The 18,293-nt window shown below is 36.0% G+C and overlaps 1 protein-coding gene across 1 annotated transcript in view; it reads right to left on the bottom strand.

The window, feature by feature from the left end:
* Positions 1-18,293, bottom strand: part of LOC135850071 (uncharacterized) — a 91,683-nt gene that overhangs the window by 8,368 nt on the left and 65,022 nt on the right. The window contains exon 2 of the mRNA XM_065370782.1: positions 992-1,249. Coding sequence (XP_065226854.1) covers positions 992-1,249 — 258 coding nt within the window. The remainder of the gene's footprint in view (positions 1-991; positions 1,250-18,293) is intronic.

Raw genomic sequence — 18,293 nt, 5'->3', positions numbered from 1 at the left:
CCCCTTGGTTATGTAAAAGCTCAAACCCTTGCTCCTCTTGGTTATGTAAAATCTCAAACCCTTGCCTCCCCCTTGGATTTGTAAAATCTCAAACCCTTGCCTCCCCCTTGGTTATGTAAAAGCTCAAACCCTTGCGCCTCTTGGTTATGTGAAATCTCGAGTCCTTATCTCCCCCCTGGAAGAATTTTTCCAAAGGAATTAGGACCTAAGAAATACGACTATTTTTCGAAAATTGCCATTTCAAGGGTTTTTTAGCAGTTAGCTTACTACCCCCTCCCGCTTCCCTTTTTCAATGTCACACCTTCAGATTTAAAGCCAGTCTACGGAATAGTTGAGGTTGATACAACAAAACTCATGACTTTTCTCCAGGATTTGTCAATCTGGGTATGCCTTAAAAATGACACGAAATGTACATCGACTTTTTCACCCCTCTTTGTCTCAATCCAGCTTCAAAAAAGTGAATTTTGGGGCCCTTTTAACGTCTTTAAATTTTGTTTTCGTGTTCGCAACCCACCACACCATTCGTCTAGTAAACAGAAATTTGACATGCGCATTTTGTAGAGTAAGTACCCTGGACAAGGCTTTTGGAGTTTGGACTTCTCAACACTAAATAATTAGGTACCTACCTGATTTTTTTAAAACAGCATCTATGAATTTTTTTCAATTTAAAAAATTTTAATGCTTTTTTTTTGTAATATTCTTGAAAAAGACGAAATAAAATTTAATTAAAAAATATTTTGGAATTTTTTTTAACGATTTTAAATTTTATATGCCTCGTTTAACCTCCCCAAATCAAACTTGGAAAAATATGTACCCACTTCTTTCCAAAGTTTTCTGTAGAAATACTAAAATTTATTTTAAATGTTTTTTTTTGTTTTTTCAAATCATCACTGAAAATAATTTTTTGTTCAAAGAGTGAGGGAGTGAGCATTGGAGAGGAGTTGGGTTGGAAGTTAAATATTTATATTTTGGTAGGTAATTCGGTACCTACCTGAACAGAATCAATTCCAGAGTCATTTTGCAAAGTACTGCTGACATCCTCGCAATTGAAAATGAAATGTTGTCCGCCAGTTTCAGGTTTGTGAGGAGAGTCTTGACTAGGCCATACTTGTAAGAGAGGTAATTGAGCTCCAGCTGCTTTGGAATCTGAACAATTTTCCAATTTTTTCTCGCAATCGATATCCAATTCTGAAGAAGTATCTTTCTGTTTCGAAGTTTCCCATAACTTGCGCAAATTACGAAGAGGCATCTGTGAACATAGTAACGAAAAAGGAATAAATTAAGTTTATAGTTAATAAACTTTCGACCGATACTGATGATAAACTTTATTATAATTATGTAAAGCTTAAGTAGCTTATTATATAAGAATTTTCTGCTGGTAAATTCTTGTTAAAATATGCACAGTTTGGGATTTTTTAAAGTTCTATTTACAGTGAATGTATGCATCGAACCATTTCTTTTATTTATTTGTTTATTTACAAGTAAGAATATACTTAAGGTAGGAAATAATACCCCAGACTAAAAAAAAAAAAAACATAGTACAAAATGGTCCATGAAGGGGACGCATGTTACGAATTACTCGTCACATTTGCACTTTTGAACGACAACTCCGCTACAATTTCAACGCCAAGCCATAAAAGTTGCATTATCTTTGATAAATTCTCATACAACTACATTCTCAACCCTTTCGTATATGCATATTGTTGACGAAAATCCCACGAGTAAAATAATCTAACGTAAAACGACCATCATAAAACCGATTAACATATCGTTTCATCCGAGTTAACGCAATTTGTCTTCTAAAACGATCTAAATAGGCAATAATACCAACTGTAAGGATATAGATAAAGTTATGATAAAGCTTAATACTATACAAGTACAGTGTAAAAGGAAAGGAACACAGACGAAATTTTAATGAAAACATCAACGATATATACGAGTAAAACACGCGTAAAGTTGTGTTTTCCTTTTCATTTTACTTAACGTAAATTAGCTTCGGTTCGACGCTAATTTTCGCAGATTTCTGCTCTTGTCACTTTGATGTATTTTAAACTTGACTGCTGAAATGGCCGTAACGTAGCTTTCAACTATACTCGTAGTACAAAATGATGGCTTTCATTTACCTACTACGTTGTGTCGGTAATAGGTACATATAAATAATGCCACAGGTACGAGGCATGTTTTCTTTCTTATCGTGTGATGAAATTTCCATCATAAAATACTCGCAGGAATATATTTTCACGTATAATATACTTTCTCATTTCTGTTTTAAAAATATACCTACGTACTACTAAAATAGGTACACGTACACAGAGAAAAGCAGAGGGTGTGTTAGAAAAAGAGAGAGAGTATTTAATGAGTTAACATTTAATCGATACGGTACCGTTTGTTTTACGTACCTAAATAAATTTTTCAGCGCAAAAAAATATACATAGGTACGCAGTACGTACGTACCACCCTTACCTACACCGCCGCCGGCTGCGACAAAGACAATAACAAACTCAAAACTTGGCTGGCAAAAGTCGAAAATACGAGTAGGTACGTCACGTAAATGAATTTTGCAAAGTGTTAAGTGTACGTACCTTACCCGAACATTGTTTCGTTTTTCAATTTTGTACGTCGAGTAATAACACCCAGAGAACACCCTGTACCTACGTTTGCGAAATTAAATGGAATTAAAAAGTAGATAGGTAGGCAATGATACTGCCACCTTTGACTCTAGCTACGTCTTCAACCTCGTTTTGTAATAAAGTCGCGTGCACGTAATTTGAATTTTTTTCTTTTACCTATTTCTATCGAGTGAGCATTTTGCGTAGCTGGTTTCTTGATCAAGTATTTAGATAGATAGCGAAACTGCAGCTATCACTTACCATTTCTGGAGAGTCGAAGGAACAGTGTGTTAAATGGCAGCGTGGTTTTACCATCGTAATAGAAGCTTTTCACGCGAGCTACAAATTGATTTCGTTCCGCGGATGAAAATTTAATAGTGGAAAATTTCATCATACATACGAATACCTACGTGGCCATTGCGTGAAATTTTTATCACACGTGTTTTATCTGCGCGAATTTTACCAACAATTCGAGCCATTGATATCGGTTTTTGTACTTTATACAACGGTTTTCCTTATTTTACGATCAAGCGGAAATAAATTTCCGCGTGTTGGGTTCTTTTGGTGCAGAAAAAAAAGAAAAATAAATAAAAAAAGATTCGAAGAGTTAAAAGTTGACCGGAAGTTTAGCGTGTTTAGTTGTTAAAGTCCAATTAGAAAGGTACGATTAAAGAATCAAGGGTACGTTAAGTTTGACGTGGAAAGAAAGGGTTGGAAAATTATATAGGTAACCGATACGTGCGTATGAAAAGCTTCGAGTGTTAATGATGATGGAGTGGTTGGGAGGGGAGAGAAGATGCGAACCTGTACGAAGGAAAGAAGAGGAAAGGAAGGTGGTGTAGGTTGTTTAGAAGATATGAGAAGGAAAAAAAATACGTTTTCAAGGAAGAAAAGAGGAAATGAGAATGAGCAAAATATACTTGACTTGAACTTTGTAGGTAGTGAAATGTTCTTGAAATTTTCATAAACAATTAATTTTGTTCATAAATATAAGCTCCCAAACATCTTCCGTTCCTTTCCCTTCCTCACAAAAAAAGAAATAAACATTTTGGTTTGTTTTTTCGTTTCAAAAAAATCTCTTATAGAATTTTTAAAACATGCTGAAAGGAGAAAGTTTGGCAATACTCGCTATTTCTTTCAACCCCATAGATGATAGATAATTTCTTTTAGTCATTCCTGTACGTTTTTCAGTTTTAATCAACTTCAATTTTCGTAAGAGTAATAGCCAATGGCAATAGGTAGGTACCTAGTACCTACTATGTATTTTATCAGAGAGAGCGAATGTCTTTGAATCACCTCATTCATGTGCAATTGGGTAGGTATAAGATACCCTTAATGTTTTATTTTATTTTATATCGTCTTCGTCCTGTACAAAGGTTTATTCAAGTCCAAAATGTAACGTTGGTGTATGAAGATCTCGTTTCAAGTATCCAATTTTCACGATGCTCCGCCAATGGTTAAATTCTAAAGGCTACTTAAAGTTAGGTACCCTAAATATTCGCCTCGCTCTTTTTATGCCACCTTAATTGAATTTCATGGTGGTTTAAAAGCCCCAAGGTGATTGTTGTTGAGACTGGATACTAGAGAATAGCTTTAGGTACTATCTGTTGCTTCTTTTGATACTCAACTTACTCCAAATATCTACAACGTTCCTTCAAATATATATTATTATTGTTTGCTAATTTTTGCTAATTCATTTTTCAGATTTTGAAACACCGTTTTTTGAATTTTTCTTTGGGTGTGAAATGACGTAGATACGTGCTCCTTTTTTTAATTTTTCAAACTTCAAAGTGCATCCTACCTTATAAACTTCTTTGATGTAGAAATGCTTGTTGTGCTGACACCCTTTTTTGTTGTGCAAAAAAGTACTAACCTTACGAAAATAACCTTTTTCTGGCATTTTGATATTATGTCCATACCTCTTCTCTCACATTTCTTGAGAAAAATTGATGAATATTGAGTACAATGTTTATAGCATTTATTTGACTTTACAATGTTTAATCTGACATTTAAGAACTTGAGAAAAAATAACATTCATTTCTTGATATTATGTTGGACTTTTGAAAACATGAAAAGGGCGGGTCAATGTCCTTAAGAGATCAGGCAGGAAGACAGACGACCTTGGAAAGCCATATTGATGGATCAATGACTTGAGAGACCAAACAAATAGGTAGACAGACGACCTTGAGAAGTCAGATAGATGAGTCATTGACAAGCTCGAGAGTCCAGACAGGCAAATAGATGACCATGAGAAGCTGGACAGGTAGGTTAATGACTTTGTAAGGTTAGATGGTCGGATCAATGGCCTTATATATAAGACTTAAGAGGCTAGACTAGGGTGGTCCTTATTTATATGGTCAAAAATTTTTTTCAGGATTTTTTTGATTCCTCCCCCCAAAGTTGTTCCCTTGTATGAGAAAATAAACCCCTGAAAATTTTAGCCGGATCGGATAATATTAACCCGTGCCGCAGAGCCTCTGAAGTTTCAGAACTGGTAGAGCGCGTAGCCGTTGTGTTTTCCCACGAGAGCTGCGTGGCGTTGTTCATGTTTTCCCCCAACACGCATATTCCATAGTTTTATGTTCGGCTGGATGTAGTGAAATTTTTTTTTTTGACAAGAAGGTCTCCTTAGGCCCTCAAATAAAGATCCTAGAGTATAATTCGCATCAGAAAATATTTTGAGGTGATTGAGAATATTGAGATACAATTTCTGAAAAATGTTCAAAATCAACATAGAAAAATTCTAACAATTTTTTGATTTTGAAAATGTAATACCAAAAAATGATACCGAACGATGTTAAAAGAAACTCTAAACTAGTGTTACCAATTTTAGATTGCTCCCTGATAGCTCGCAGGGGTGACATTTGTCAAAATCATGCCAAAAGGCTATGTCCCTCAAAATTTTTTATAATGAACAAATATTCCTGCATAAGCAATGATGTAATCGCTGTAACAGGCGGCCAATCCAAAATTGGTAACACTGGTTTGGAGTTTCTTTTGACATCGTTTGGTATCCTTTTTTTGGCATTACATTTTCAAAATTGAAAATTGTTGAAATTTTCTTAATATGTTGATTTTGAACATTTTTCAGACATTGTATCTCAATCACCTCAAAATATTTTCTGATGCCGATTATACTGTAGGATCTTTATTCGAGGGCCAAAGGAGACCTTCTTATCAAAAAAAAATTTTTTCACTGCATCCAGCCGAACATAAAACTATGGAATATGCGTGTTAGGGGAAAACACGAACAACGCCGCGCAGCTCTCGTGGGAAAATCAACGGCTACGCGGTCTACCAGTTCTAAAATTTCAGATGCTCTGCGGCACGGGTTAATATTATCCGATCCGGCTAAAATTTTCAGGGATTTATTTTCTCATACAAGGGAACAACTTTGGGGGGAGGAATCAAAAAAATTCGAAAATTCGAAAATAAGGACCACCCTAGGCTAGACAGACAAGACAGGCAGCCAGACAACTTTGAAAAGTCAGATAGATATGGGTTGTATTAACTTTACCCACACGTGGAAATGTTACCAAACTTCACGTCTTCACAAACTACAACTGGTCGAATACAACTGACAGCTGTATTGACTTGATGAAGTGCAGTATACTGCATGTCATCACCAGTGTTGAGAACCGTTTGGATTCGAATTGGTTGTGATGGTTGTGGTTTTCAGAACCTTTGAAAATAAGTGGTTCTGGTTTCGGTTCTCAAAAGGTTCCTAGTTGTGGCTTTGAAACGGTTTTGTTTTGGTTCCAAAAGATACCTTTCACATTGTTCTTCCAAAATGGTTCTCAGTTCTTCTCAAACTCAAACGGTTCTGGTGGTTCCTTTTACTCCTCTTTTGATATTTTGCTGGTGGTACTGGTTGTTCCACCAATTAAAAAATGGTTCCAAATGGTTCCAGATGCAAAAAATTGAAAATTTGTGAAAATTCCCCTTTACCTCGCTTATTTTGCATGAAAAACATGAATTCTTATTTCACTTTGGTAAAAAAAACGAAGTTTCAATGATGAGAGGACCAAAAAGAACCGATTCCTGAAAAGGGTTCTGATGGTTCTTCTTATTTGAAACTTGTTCTGGTTCTTGTTCTGGTTGTTCTTTCCTTAAAAAACTCAATAGGCTCTGCTCTAAATGGTTCTAAATTGTTTTAAAATCATTTTATATGGTTGTTCTTTCGGTAGGTACTTCTCTTTTCCAAATTTTGAAACGGTTCTGATGGTTCTGGGTCCCGTTTCAATTGACCTAAAAAAGCGGTTGTGGTGGTTCCAAACGGTTGTGGTTCCAAACGGTTTTCAACACTGGTCATCACTGTTGTCTTGTCTACCACTGATATCGCTTTTACTGATGCTGTTGGCAGGAATACTTCAGAACGGTCCATACATAGCATTGCATAATTCTCTTCCTCAGATCTATACTCATCATTCGATTTCCCAGCACATTGGCTAGGTTGTTGAAAGCGGTCTTTGCCATTCCAATCCGTGATTTAATTTCTTTGTGATCTCTACCATAGTTGTACTGCTTTCTGCTGTTGGCACATACACTTGAATTATCACTATCGGTTTTGGCTTGACCTCCAATCTCACGAGTAGTATCCTCTCTGATTTTAGAATTATGGCACTGATTTTATCGCTGATTCTGGTATGTATTAATATACCCACACCTTGTTCGTGTGTGTCTTTCCCAGTGTAGATCATTTCATAGTCTTTATCTACCTAGTTTCTACCATTTCCAGTCCATTGGGTCTCACTTATTCCTAAAACGTCGATTTTCAATCTTCTGGCTTCTTTAATTACACTAGCAAGTTGTCCAATTTTATACAGAGTTCTTACATTCCAGGTTGCGATGTTGATGTTGTTCCACCTTATTTTAACTCAGCGTATTCTTAGCACCCTATCCAGCTGCCTTGGTGGATGAGGATCAGCCTGACGGAGACTTAGGGCCGTTGCTAAATTGATGTCCATATGTGACGCGGCACGACAAAATCGACCTTTGAACTGAAAATAAGTTTTTGAGTTATGGGGGGTTAAAGTTTTCAGTCCAGTTCTGCTTGTTTAGCGGAAGTGCTTGCATTCTAATCACGTTCTCCGGCTAAACTGAGCTAAACATAGTCTTGGATAACGTTTCTTGCCTGTTTTGTGTGAATATCACTGGGTAAAATGGTTATTTACATTGATACAGGGGGCTCAGTCATGATTGTGCTCATTTTTTCAATTTTTTTTTTATTTTTTCATTATTTTCAATTTTGAAATCAATCTGGAGGCGAAACAAAGCGTTCTACGAGAAAAATACATTGAGCAAAGTTGTAGAGAATTAAATTTCCAAAAACCTGTAAGAGGTTTATTTTTCTCCAAAATGCATATTTTTCCGTTTTTCTCAAAAAACAGAAATTTTATGGTAATCATCATGAGGTTTTTGTTTTTTGAGAAAACGGAAAAACTATGCATTTTGGAGAAAAATAAACCTCTTATAGGTTTTTGGAAATTTAATTCTCTACAACTTTGCTCAATGTATTTTTCTCGTAGAACGCTTTGTTTCGCCTCCAGGTCGATTTAAAAGTTAAAATAATGAAACAATTGAAAAAAAATCAAAAAAATCAAAAAAATGAGCACACTTCTGACTGGATTACCATGTATATGGAGCTATGCAAATCATAGGGACTTCTGGGTGGTTTTAAATGATTTTTGAATGTCCGAGGACCAAAAATCCGTCAAAAAGTGAAAAATAATTTTGTCAGTCGGAAGGTCGATTTTGTTGTGCCGCGTCACATATAATTCTAGGGAATTTTAATGGTGTTGGTTTCCCGTTGCCTTCCACCATGCTTTTGTGTTGGGGTTTACTCCCTTAGCTGAATTTGCCAGTTTCTAGGCGCTGGTATTTGCCTACTCACTCTGAAGCTCTTGCGCTTCCCTGGGGCTGGAACGAGTGAGTTGTTGGTGTTCTGCAGCTCTGGCGATACTCAATTTTTCTTTACTGTTTCCATTCCCCTCAGCCTGCAGTTGGTTGTCTTATTCTGCAGGTCCAGTTTCTGTAATCTAAATTTACAAGGTACTGCCTTTAAACTTAGATCTTCAACAAATTGTGAGATCATTTGGCCATTTTTATGGTTTGTCTGATCAAATTTTACACGCTCTGATAGATAGTTTGTTGTTGGTTGATAATGTGAGTTCAATAATAGCACAATTTTGTCATAAGTTGGATGTGTTACTGGTCTTGGATCAAAATGATCACTCACTATGCAGTAACAGTCCCAATCAACGCTTTTTGGTAATAAATTTTTGCTTTGCATCAAGTTTGTCATCTAAGCCTTACAAATTGATTTTAAGCTCAAACCTTTGTTTGTAGACATTATCACCATTCTTCTGATTGACAAGAAAAATCAGCAAAGCAGAAGTTTGATATTTGTTGTTGTGTAGTATATGTATTTGGCTGGAAAGGTGGCATAAAGCCGGCAAAGGATGTCTCTTCAAATGTTGGTGGCTTTGGCTGTTTGTTTTTATATTTGGGAGCCATTGTCTGGTGTCTGGCTGGTGTGTTGTTTGTGAAACAAAAATTTTTAGTAAAACATTATCCTCGTCGCCAAATGTAATAACTTTCATCATCAATAAATCTTACCACCCCGTGTGTGGGTATCGTGACTATTCCAAAATTATGTTATCCTGCAGGTAAGCATGCGCTACTGCTCCCTGTCCAGTGAGCTTCTCACGCATTCGGCAAAGCTGCAGCCAGTCGTTTTGCAAATAAGAGTCAGTCCATCGGGTCGACAATCATCCTCTGACTCTGGCTCCTTCTACTCTGCCTCACACAAAAATCGCCTCCATGGCATCCGCTCTCTTCAGCGGTTGGAAGTACTTGAGTATCCGACTAAGTACCACCGCCAATAGGCGGTTGGTCACACCAATTTCTCCAAGTATTGAGGCGTTCGTTCTTTTAGCTGTCCAAGGAACTCTGAGCAGCCACCTCCAACACATAAATAAGCATAAAACATGTTTGCTAAAGTAAGTACCTATATTATTCTCAACTGCCAGAATGAATAGTGTTACCATCTTGGATTTGCCATAATTCTCTATACGTTAGACGAGGCAATGACCTCTCAGTTGCAGTTGGGTAGATTATTCTCGGATTATGAGATACATATATGTATTATCTATCAGACAGACAATACTCATATAAGTAGGTAAGTATTCCAGCTCTCGCTAATCAATGTGGAAAATACCTACTCTGTAATAAATAATTTCTTTTCATCCTAATTACTTGATTAGGAAAAAAAAGAAAACGAAAATCCTCCTCAAAAATTTAATATTATCTACAGACATCGCAGTTTATTTTTGAAAAAAGATATCACAAGTATGAATCATCGCGAAAATACTTCAATAAAGATGTAATTGTTCCTTCTGTCTAATTCATCAAAATTTCATAACTTTCTGTTGCATGATTAAAAGAGAAAAAACTTTCGCTCAAGTTGAAAATAAGACGTTCATGTTCATAGTAACTTGACTTGACGACATTAAAAAAAGTTTTCAATATGTTTCACCTAGGTATCAGTTTTGTTTCCATCAGAAAGTCTTGAAAAATTAATTATCATCCAGAAGTTGGCCATGAACAATGAATTGTGCTTCAGCTGAATTAATCAAAGTTCCAAAAAAAAAAAATCGTAAAGTAACATTTCTTTCAAGATAGACCTTTGAAAAATGAAAGAAAAAGTTTGAAAATTGCAATGAAATGAAATGTAGGCGTATAGAAAGTGGGATGATTCTCACCTTGTAGAATAGGACGTACCTATAGTTAGAATTTCTTTAAAAAGCTTATATAAATTTTGAAGGACGGGTACAGGCAGGTAGGTATTTTTAATCTTGTTATTAACGATTTAAAACTCGATTTCGTCCACATCGGTGAATTATGGAAAATTACGTAAGTTACAAAACTGACTGGAAAGATTACTAATGCGAATCTGTTATGCGGTGAAATTTCGTCATCGTTATAATATTAATCTTTACACCGAGGTCGGGTATAAGGTTTCGGTTTGCCTTTAAATATCAAACACGAGAAAATACATCATAAAGCTGTTACTCGTTAGTAAGTATATCACTACTTTTATTCTAAGTATAATTTATTTTCATCGCATTTCGTGTCGAAAGTTTCAAAAGTAATCAAAAATTTTTAATTAAAGGCTAAGTTCAGATTTGCTGTAAATCATCGTCGTTTACAATTCTGGAGTCATTTTGACTCCCTTTTGGCCTTTTTTTTTGGTCAAATTTTAGCCTATTTTTAGAACAGCTTGTCAATTGAAAATAATGAATGTAAAAAAAATCACAGGTTTCCTCTCAAAAATAATTCGAGGATGTTCGATTGTTTTTTTTTCTGAACTATCGAATCATTTTTCTTAAATTACGAAGTGAAACATTCTAAAAATGTTTTAAAGAACTTAAATGTAGATCAGTTTTCATTTTTTGGTGGTCAAAAATTATCTGTTTGATCAGTTCTAAATACATATCTGAACATGGCTAAAAATGATGGCAATTTTTCATGTGCTTAAGCCTACTTAAAGTCGAATATCTAAGGTAAGATATTACAATTGGTATTTATAATCACCTGCTCTGCTGAATACTTTGAAAAATACTAGCTTTGATACTGTCCACTCGTGTAAAAAGAAATGAACCCCATTTCACGCCCAATTCAACAAATTAAACGAGATTAATGTCTCATTCAATTTGAGAGACAGAAAGAAAACACTCGAGATAATTTATACCTACCTTCTCATACGAACAAAAAAAATGAAATCGAATAAGTATGAAAACTTGAAAAAATACGACTAAAAATTTCAAAAGTTAAAGAAACCCCGACGAAAAAATTTTTAAATTAAATTCTATAACAATGGTATCTTTTTTATACTCGTCCAAGGTCGACAAACACGCGTACAATAAAAATAAAATTCCAGCAACATGATTACGTATGCTGAGTCACGTTTTTATTCATAAACCAAGCAACATTTAACACTTCATCCTTTTTTCCAAGTACTAACATAATCAGGTGCGCGTTTATATGAATTTTTTTTGGTTCAAATACACAGAAAGTTTTCCATCCTCGAGATATTTGCGATAAAAAATTCCATCGAATGTTGCTAGAACACATATTGATGTTATACGCGTTTCCTTATTGTGCTCGTTCGTATTTCTGCATCAGATTTATGGTAATTTTCCATTAGATCGCAGAGAATCAAGAGAACAGCGAGGTTTTAAAGTTTTAATGTATTCGTGGTGTAAATCCTCGTCGACTTGTGTATTGCAAGTTGTACATTTTTCGATTACCTATAGGTACCTACACAGATATGGAAAAGGATTCAAATTCTTCGTCGAGTGGGTAGGTAACATTGTGTATTAGTTTATTATCGTTTCGCGAATACATTTTTGAGCTGAAGGAAGAAATTGTGGTTTGGAATTTGAAATGAATGTTTATTACGGTTTAATAAAGAAGATTTAGTTACGAATAACGTTATTAGAAATGAGAATTTCATTATAATTAATTGATGATTCAAATATATTCAGTTTTATTTGGAATCATATACTGAAGATACCTACTAACACTATCAACAGCACGAAAAGTCATTCTGGACGAAACGTTTTTCATGTTCTTAATTTAAATTAATAAAAAGCTGCAGTCATTTTTTTGAACCAATATCGTAGGTATAAATTCATGGAATTTTGTAAAACTATACTCTTCGTCGATTAAAATTTTTCGAGCATTGCTCAATAAAACTCAACGAAAGTTTATATTCGAGTAAAAGTATTTACGAATAGAGGTATGGCTTTGTTGAGTACATATTTCTTTTTCGTGTTTTCGTATATTTTTTCTTATAGTACCTTACTCTCTTATGCAGCATTTTTCATAGAAAATGACTTGAGGTGAATTTTTCATAAGGTCGTATTGTATTCGGCGTACCGGATAAAAGCACTTAAAAAATTATCTTCGTAAAACTCTCTCAACTTTGGAGTATGAAAATTACCTCATAGGTAGACAGACGAAGAGGTAGGTATCGTCACAGCAGCGGCATACGCTGTGATTAATACTTTATATTTTTTAATTACCTACTCGCGATGACGTTAAAATTCAAACAATAAGTTTTTTACTGCGTTTTTTAAGGTGAAATATTACACTATACAACTTACAAGTACAAAAAAATGGCGTAGTTTAAACGGCTTGTTTTATTGCAGCGATCTTATATTTGAGCAGCGTAAGTTGGGTTATAATACGTAGTACGGAGATACCTACAGTAAATTCGAATAAACGACCATCACAGGGTTTAGTTGTCTTATATCGCACCTCCCTAGTGCGTAATTTTTTTATTATTTAAATTTCCGCGTAGTTCGTTCAATATTTTGCCCTCGCGTTCCTCCACACCTCACTTTTGCTATGCGAGAAATAAAGGTTTAAAAGCATTTTTTAAGAATTTGTCAGTCGATTGGCCAGGGTTGAAAAAGGGAAGTCAAATCGTGTGGTTAGTGGCGTGTTAGGAAGATTATCTCCTCCTTATTACGTCGACCTCGTAATTCAAAAATGTACGTAGAAAGGATTTATTGTGTGCCAGATCTGATGACGTGCATGTGTGTGCTAAGTGGCAAAGGCGAATAGCCTGAAATAGTGATTTTTATCGTAATTCTCTAATACAATAATATTCATAATACCAGTCGTCTAGATACCAAAAGGAACATATAATAAATTAAACAGATGTTCAATATTCAGCGTACTTATTAAATAAACAATATAAGAATAACTAATTTACTACATAGGAACCTACTTTAAAGTCAGCTAATTCGGTCATGCAGAAATCATTGCATAAATAGGTAATTTTACCTATATAGATATACGTAGCTGTATAGATGCGATGAAAGTTGCGTGCTGAACTTAACTAAAAGATGCAACAGTTGCATATTTTATAGCCAAGTTTTTTATCAGTAAGAGCGCGTATGGTACGTTACTTAGGTCGAAATTATACAATTTTAAAGTTCGACGATCAGAAATGGAACTCTTTCGAGGAAATTCCTCGTTCCTTGCATCTTGGCTTTCGACTCTTTCATTGCAAACTCAACATTAAATGACTCACGACTCACAACTTGAGATTCCAAGTTGAGCCTGCTGGAAGAGTGACAGCAGCATTTGATAGGTACTTACTTTCGTATGTAAACTTCCTTTCCTACTTAGGCATTTCGATACGAAATTTATTATAAAGATTAGGCAGCTAAGTGTACCAAAATTCAGCGTTAATTATATTTTCGTTAGTTATGATTTTACGCTACGAAATGCGAATCGTTTGTCAATTAGCGACAGCTGCTTCGAAATGAACGAGTTATTTTCTAAAATATTGTGCGAGATTTTCCATCGTGTTTTGTGCATGCTTTACGAGTTCTGTACGTAGACGTACACATGGGTATAAGTAGTAGTCTTTAGTGAAATACCATACGACCATGGTGTTTGATAGGTTATGAAATGTTTTACGAGTGTTTTCCTACGTACCCTTCTCAATTATTATCTCGTTTCTTGTGCGACCTAATTACCGAATATTTGTGCTCGTATTTGTTTAAAAATACGAGCAGGACAAATTTTTTCTCTACTTTGACGCGATGCAGTTCGATAGGACATTATAATAACCTGTGCTGTATACTTTTTATAATATACCTGAGTCTGTCTTTGAAAAATTGGAAATTTTTTTGATCAGTTTCCATTATTCAGAGTTTATCTAACTTTAAGCATAATTGTATTTTGTTTGACTTTAGAAATTTGGAAAAAATTGTGCAATTTCCAATATTTAGAGTAGGTACGAGTATATTTATTCGATTTTACAGTTCGTCTCACACTAATTTCAAAAACTTGGAAAAAATTTTGATAAATTTTTGACATTGTTAAAAGGTAATTGGTAATTATTAAGTGTGGTGGTTATTATCGAAGTATATACCTTGGGGGGAGGATAGAAATATTCCCTAGAGAGTGAACATTTCTCTTTAACCAGCTAGCTCAGAGTACACTTAGTAACACGAATCATCTAATGACATTATCACATAATGTGTCCATTTTTACGTGAATAAAAACAGATATGAGACGATTTGTTTAAATACCTAATATATTTACACAAATATCCCTGCAATGTAAGCCAAACTTGGTATATAAAGACTGGGTACTTAGTAAGGTTTGCAGGCTAGGGGTCTTAGGTCTAGTTATACATCACACGGTGATGAGCAGATTATGAGTCGAAGACTGTCAATAAGTAATTAAACTTAACATCCCTTATGAATTAGTCGATATACCCGAGGATATACTCGACGTTGTACTCATAAAGGATGAGCAAAGGAGGCACAAGTACCTCAAAACACTGTACACTTCACCCTACACCTTTAGGCTCTCCTAATACTAAGGCCTGTTTAGGGGACACGTTAGAAAGTACACTTACCCATGTCCAGAATCCAGGATAAATGCCCTGTGGTACCTTGCGAACGCAACAGCATAACGGGATCACGAGTTAATATAGAATCAATTTAACCATCTTTGAGTGGGCACTACTAATTAATCGAAGAGTGGCTCGCCAGCCATAAGTACAATGTTTACCGAGTGACAGAGATGTAGCGGGCTCGAGATACTACATCCAAGTGATTTTACAGTGAAGACGATCCATGGTCGCACCATCGATCGTCAGAAGTTACCACGTTTCCCCTCTTTTGGAACTAGTTTTCCTTCCCCTCTGGTGAATGGGTACAGTAGAGACTACCTCAGGTGAAGAGGGTTACCTGCATCACCCAAGGCAGTCAAGGCATAACTCCTCCTTACAACATTGCGTTTAATTTTTGAAAACTTTAAAAAAAATGACCAATTTTTGAGTAACATTGAAGCAGACTTTTTGATCGTAAGTCTGACTAGAAAATTTGAAGGAAAATTCAACAAAGTACCTGACTAAAATTATGTTAAAATTTCGAAAATAACTTTTTGATATTTTGTCAGACTTTTGAAAAAATTGGAAAAATCATGCACAGTGTCTGCATACCTAAGACATTTCATTATCAGATTAAAATTTTAAAAAACATACATTCGATATTTAAAACTTTCCTCACATAGAAGTAATCTCAAAAAAGTGTGGTAAAATTTAAGCTCTTCAAGGTTATCTGAGGAAGAAGAAAGTAAGATGTTCAAAAAATGACAACTTTTGATTTTTCTTTTTCTTTCATGCATGTTTGCATGAAACGACAAGACGCTTTTCTGCAAATTACATCAATAACAAGAGATGAAAACATTGATGAAATTTTTGAAAAAATTCACAAAACTTTGCAACAATTGTATAAAACATCCATGAAATCCACTCCAAACACAAGCAAAAACATGAAAAGCACTTTTACATTATGTATATCAACAAAAACTGAAGGATTTTCAATAAAAGTATCAATTGAATTATTCATTATCAGCTTATTGACCCATCTGTCTGGCTTATCAAGGTCATCTTTATTCATGAATGACCTCTTGAGGTGTTTGAGAAGTCTGTCTTGCCTCTGAGGGTCATCACCCGGTAAGTAGGTATGGCTCTTCAAAGTCGTATGTCTGCATGTCTAGTCTATTAAGGTCGTTGACCCCTTTTCAAGGCCATCCGTCCGCCTGTCTGGTGTCTGAAGGTCATTGACCCATCTGTCTGGCTTCCCCAGGTCGTCTGACTGCTTACTTGGCCTCTCAAGGTCATTGACTCGTCTGTCTGGCTTCTCAAGATCGTATGTCTTCCTGTCTGGTCTATTGAAGTCATTGGCCCGTCTGTCTGACAGCCTTTCCAGCCTCTCAAGGTCATTGACCCATCTGTCCGGCTTCTTAAGGGCGTGCGTCTTCCTGTCTGGCCTCTTAAGGTCATTGACCCGTCTGTCTGGCTTTTCAAAGTCGTCTCGTCTCACAGTCTTTTTAGACTCTCAAGGTCATTGACCCATCTGTCCGGCTTCCTAAGGTCATCCGTCTTCCTGTCTGGCTTCTTGAGGTCATTGACCCGTCTGTCTGGCTTCTCAAAGTCGTCTCGTCTCACAGTCTTTTCAGACTCTCAAGGTCATTGACCCATCTGTCCAGCTTCTTAAGGTCATCCGTCTTCCTGTTTGTCCTCTTGAGGTCATTGACCCATCTGTCTGGCTTTCCAAAGTCGTCTCATCTGACAGCCTATCCAGCCTATTGAGGTCATTGACCTGCCTGTCCGGGTTCTCAAGGTCGTTTGTCTTCCTGCCTGGCATCTTGAGGGCACTAACTCAACTGCGTGACCCATTGAGGTCATAGACTCGTCTAACAGGCTTCTAAGAGGCCATCTCATTGCCTACCACTGTCCTTTTATAGTTATTATTGACCCGTCTGTCTAACTTCTCAAGGTCGTATGTGTGGCTGTCTGGCTTCTTGATGTTGACTGCATGTCTGTCTGGCTTTCCAAGTTCGTCTGTCTGGCTTTCTAAGTTCATCTGTCTGACGTTTTAGGGTCATTGACCTACCCGTCCAGCCTCCCAAGGTCGTCTGTGTGTCTGCCCAGCCTCTTGAGGTTGTCTGCATCCTCTCTTTCTCCCCAAGGTCGTCTGGTACGATTTCTTATCAATTTTACAACACCCTTTTTAACATCAAAAATTCCGTCTAGGAAAAATGAATTCTGGATTTGTGCTCACTAGGTTCAATCGCCTAGATTATCAATTTATCATGCTTTTTTGCTATATGTAATTTCGATTGAATAATCCTAATTTGCATTTTCAGTACTATTCTTTCATCTCTAATGAAGGTAATGTAAATTCTAGAATATTTTTAAAAAAAGGTCTCCAAATGCTGAATCTCCCAAACAAAATGAAGTTGCGGAAAAATTCACTTTACAATCACTGCACCAGGATGATGACCCTCTCATCGTCTATTCATCTTTGAAGCAATTACTTACTTTTTGGACCCAAATTCTCGAATATTTTGAGAAAAATCTTCAAATTTCAGATTTTTCCTAGGAGGAGGATAATTGGGTCTAAACAAAGAAAGTTTGTCATCTCATTTTTGGGGCGAGGGGAGGGGGAACCATCAAGTTTCCCGAGGGGCAAATATCAAATAACCATGCGATTTCTCAATTTCTTTATTAAAAATGAGAGACTTCAGCGACCGAAAAGTGTGCGATTATACTCGTAGTTATAATGTGGGCTTGAGAAAAAGAAAAAACCTCGTCCTCTCAATAAATATGAAAAAATGAAGTGATATGAAAGCGCAAAAATGCTTAGAAAATTACCACTTTTTACCATGAATTTTTTTTTAGAAAAACTGGACTGTTGAGGAGGAGGGGGATTCTCATCCAAATCCCCTCAAACCGGCTCTGAATGGGAATGAATTTGTAGAAAGATAAAATCAACAATTGGTACACCAAGACATCTTCAGTTAAATCCCTATACATACAAAAGATCACCTCGGCCTTCCATTCAAAGTCGCATCAAAATGATCCCAAACTATGAAGTAGTATTAAATATACCCAACACCGCCCCCCCCCCCTCGAGACGATTTAATTCTCACTCACTAAAAACACGGTAGGAAACGCAAATTAAATACACCACGATAAATGCCACCTATGTAAGTAGGATTAATGCGGCAACTGTCTCAAAATAAGTACACACGTACAGCGAGTTGAAGATTTATTGAAAGAGCGAGCGGTGTGTTTTTTGCAAG

The sequence above is a fragment of the Planococcus citri genome, chromosome 1, assembly GCF_950023065.1.
Source record: "Planococcus citri chromosome 1, ihPlaCitr1.1, whole genome shotgun sequence".
Lineage (NCBI taxonomy): Eukaryota > Metazoa > Arthropoda > Insecta > Hemiptera > Pseudococcidae > Planococcus > Planococcus citri.
The sequence above is the reverse complement of the archived record's forward strand: the minus strand, read 5'-3'. Positions and strand labels throughout refer to the sequence as shown.